A 4,095-nucleotide genomic window follows, 5' to 3' on the forward strand; every position below is an offset into this window, starting at 1 on the left:
TTCTCAGTGCAGGAAATACATGGACCTGCTAGATGGGTCCAGAGGAGGCCACAAAGATGCTCTGGAGACAGGCTGGGAGACCTGGGGGGTTCTCTCTGGAAAAGGCTACAGGGAGACCTCATTGTGGCCTTCCAGTACTTAAAGGGGGCTTATAAAAAAGTCAGAAAGTGACTTTTCACATGGGTAGGCAGTGACAGGACTTCTCAGTGCAGGAAATACATGGACCTGCTAGATGGGTCCAGAGGAGGCCACAAAGATGCTCTGGAGACAGGCTGGGAGACCTGGGGGGTTCTCTCTGGAAAAGGCTACAGGGAGACCTCATTGTGGCCTTCCAGTACTTAAAGGGGGCTTATAAAAAAGTCAGAAAGTGACTTTTCACATGGGTAGGCAGTGACAGGACATTCCAAACCCTGCCATGGGCAGGGACACCTTCCACTATCCCAGGTTGCTCCAAGCCCTGTCCTACCCTGCCTTGGACACTTCCAGGGATGGGGCAGCCACAGCATCTCTGGGCAGCCTGTGCCAGGGCCTCCCCACCCTCACTGGGAAGAACACCTAATATCAAATCTAAACCTGCTCTCTTTCAGTTTAAAGCCATTCCCCCTTATCACTATGTAATCTTGTAAGAAGTCCCTCCTCAGCTCTGTTGTAGCCCCTCTCAGGCACTTCACATACTTCCAGTGGTTTTCCCAAGTGTGTTAACCATGTGATATTCCTGTCTGTGTTGATCCTTCCCTTTCAGCCATCCTGACAATCCTTGGGAATTCAGCCGTCCTTGCCACGGCTGTGAGACGCTCGTCCCTGCTGAAGCCACCAGAGCTGCTCACAGTGAACCTGGCAGTGGCAGACATTGGCATGGCCCTCAGCATGTACCCCCTGGCCATTGCATCTGCCTGGAACCACGCCTGGCTGGGGGGAGACACCTCCTGTGTCTACTATGCCCTGATGGGTTTCCTCCTCGGGGTCTGCAGCATGATGACCCTGTGTGCCATGGCCGTGATTCGATTCCTTGTCACCAACTCATCCAAGTCCAACAGTGAGTAAATCACCTATATTGTCACCTGGTGCTGCTGTGTTTGGGCTGGGCTGCTCTGGGAGGTGCTTTGTGCAATGTGGCGTGGGTTATCAGGTCAGTAACAGCAGAATAAACCTCAACTTTTAGTGCAGTATCAAATCCTGGTGTTCCCAGAAGGACCTGATTAAATTCTGCATGAAACAGTGAGGTTTTTCACGTCTCAGTTTTACCAAGTGAAACTAGTTGGAAAATGGAGAGCACAAATGTTTTCCAGGACCAGACTGCCTTCTCTTCCTATTTGTATCCCAGCAGATACACTGGAACTTAAAAGGAAGGAATATTATTCTGGCTTTCCTGGGCTGGGACCACAGCACATTCAAGGTGAAATTGATCTGGTAGATCTCCCTGCCTTACTAAGCTCCAGATGAGCACTGAGGGCTGTGTTCAGGTCTCATCCAATCCTCTGACACTGTTTCTCTAGAAGCCCCAAGGTTAGGGACCTGCAGCAGCAGCCCAGTTGTGTCTGGAGCCACCATCCTTCTGTCTAAGGAGAAGTTAGGGCAAAATAACTTCCCTTGTGGCTGGGATGGGATCCATCCATGCTTGCTCTTCCTCTTTCTTGCAGGTAACAAAATCACCAAGAGCACTGTCTGCATCCTGATTGCTTTTATCTGGCTCTACTCCTTGCTCTGGGCCATCCTGCCCTTGGTGGGCTGGGGCTACTACGGTCCTGAGCCCTTTGGCATCTCCTGTACCATAGCCTGGAGCAAATTCCACAACTCCTCCAATGGTTTCTCCTTCATCCTGAGCATGTTCCTCCTGTGCACGGTGCTGCCTGCGCTGACCATCGTTGCCTGTTACCTGGGGATTGCCTGGAAGGTTCATAAAGCATACCAAGAGATCCAGAATATTGACAGGATCTCCAATGCAGCCAAACTGGAGAAGAAGCTGACCCTGGTGAGTCATCCCTGTGATGGGAGGAGTGTGCAGTAATCAGGAGCTGGCAGAGAGCTGGCTCTGCTCATGCACAGCTCACAGAATCATGGAATTAGAGACCTACGCTGAAATTCTGTGTGGAAACAGGATTTTAATATATTAATATTAATATTTTTTTTCCAAATATGGACTTTGAAATGAAGTTGTTAATTTCTTGTGGAAAAGCAGAATTGATCCAAGCTTTCTAAAGGCCAGTCATAGAATCACTGAATCATTAAGGTTGGAAAAGGTCTTTAAGATCATCAGGTCCAACCATTAATTCAGCACTGACAGGTCCACTACTTAACCATGCCCCTAAGCACCAGAGCAACCTATTTTTTTTAATATTGCTTATGACAGTGACTCCACTACTGCACTGGCAGTCTGTCCCAATGACTGACAACCCCTTCTGTGAAGAAATTCTTCCTAATATCCAATCTAAACATCCCCTGGTGCAACCTAATGGCATTTCCTCTTGTCCTTTCATTTTTTACCTGGGAGCACAGCCTGACTCCCACCTGGCTCTAGCATCCAGGGAGTTGTAGGGAGCGATAAGGTCCTCCTGAGTCTCCTTTTCTCCAGGCTGGGCTCCCCCAGTGTTGGAGCATGGGGGGTAGGACAGTCAGGATGGACGGAGACGAGAGATCTCTGAAGCCAGGTCGTGAACTTGTGTTTTTTTGCAGAGGGCCTGGGTGCAGGGCCCTGCTGGGAGCTGCCAGACACAGCTCAGAGCAGGCCCAAGAGAAGAGAGGGGTAGAGAGGATGAGAGGGTGAGAACGTAAAAGGGTAAGAGAGTAAAAGGGTAAGAGAACAAAAGCGTAAGAGCGCGAGGTTCCCATTACAATACAATAAGTCTTCTTCTGTGTTGAATATTCTAATTCTCTTTAGCCAATCTAGTACAAGATACAAATCCTATAGCATTTACATACAGCCTATAAGAATCATTGCATTACCATACTGTGTTACATTTTAAACTCTAAAAACTCCTCTTTGGACCCCTTCTGCCAAGCTAGTAGGGTCTGCTCTGACCCTTGGACCTGCTTGCAAGCAGCGGGTATTGTTCCATCAAAAGGGGATTACCTTGCGCTGGCCATGCCATTGTTTTCCAGTTGTTCAGTAACTAAGGCTTGGTATCTCACAGCTTGCTTTCATTTCAATCTCGCTTATCGTTTCTATATTCTCAAAATCTTTTGCCAGGCAATCATATTTGTAAAGCTTTCCTGTTTCATCTTCCCCAACATCCCAGCTGCTCCTCATCAGACCTGTGCTCCAGACCCTTTTCCAGCTCAGTTCTCTTCTCTGGACACACTCCAGCCCCTCAGTGTCTCTCTTGTCAGGAGGGCCCAGCAATGACAGCTTTGGCTGTTGTCGTTCAGATGTGTCCCACACACACCTCGTGTGCCAGGGCATCCAGCCCTGTCTGTCCAACTGCAAACAGCTCTGTTCCCTTGCAGATGGCCGTGCTCATCTCAGTGGGATTCCTGAGCTCCTGGACTCCCTATGCAGCCACCAGCTTCTGGTCCATCTTTAACTCCAGCGACTCCCTGCAGCCCGTGGTGACGCTGCTGCCCTGCCTGTTTGCCAAGTCCTCCACGGCCTACAACCCTTTCATCTACTACGTCTTCAGCAAGACTTTCCGCTGCGAGGTGAGGAAGCTGCAGTGCTGCTGTGCCTGGAGGGTTCCCTACTTCAGCTCTGACAACTCCATGGAGAATCCCGTGTCCACCATGTGGAGCGGGAGGGACAACGTCCGTCTGTCTGCGGCGCCGAGGGTGCAGAACCTGGCAGCTGCAGCTCCCTGAAGTGCAGCCATGGCGTCAGCCTGGCCTTACTCCCAGGGATGCAGCAAATGAGGTGGTCACTGCCTATCTCATGTCAATACAGAGGTTTAAGTTTATATTTTTAAGCAGCTCTCAAATATTGTCTGTAGGCCTCACAGAAAAAAAAAAAAAATCTATTTTTTCCCCGAGAAATTCCATTTTAGGGGAAATAGATTTATGTACCAAACATAAAATCATGTAAATTAAACTTATTTTCAGGTAAAAAGAGAATTATTATTTTTGTTGATTTTTTCCCTATACTTTTGATTTTTTTAATGCAATCTA

The 4,095-nt window shown here is 48.7% G+C and overlaps 1 protein-coding gene across 1 annotated transcript in view; it reads left to right on the plus strand.

The window, feature by feature from the left end:
- Positions 1 to 3,792, plus strand: part of LOC102033284 (opsin-5-like) — a 9,172-nt gene extending 5,380 nt beyond the window's left edge. The window contains exons 2-4 of the mRNA XM_005424961.1: positions 743 to 1,036; positions 1,641 to 1,972; positions 3,445 to 3,792. Coding sequence (XP_005425018.1) covers positions 743 to 1,036; positions 1,641 to 1,972; positions 3,445 to 3,792 — 974 coding nt within the window. The remainder of the gene's footprint in view (positions 1 to 742; positions 1,037 to 1,640; positions 1,973 to 3,444) is intronic.
- Positions 3,793 to 4,095: the final 303 nt, after the last annotated feature.

Source organism: Geospiza fortis, unplaced genomic scaffold (assembly GCF_000277835.1).
Source record: "Geospiza fortis unplaced genomic scaffold, GeoFor_1.0 scaffold106, whole genome shotgun sequence".
Taxonomy (NCBI): Eukaryota; Metazoa; Chordata; class Aves; order Passeriformes; family Thraupidae; genus Geospiza; species Geospiza fortis.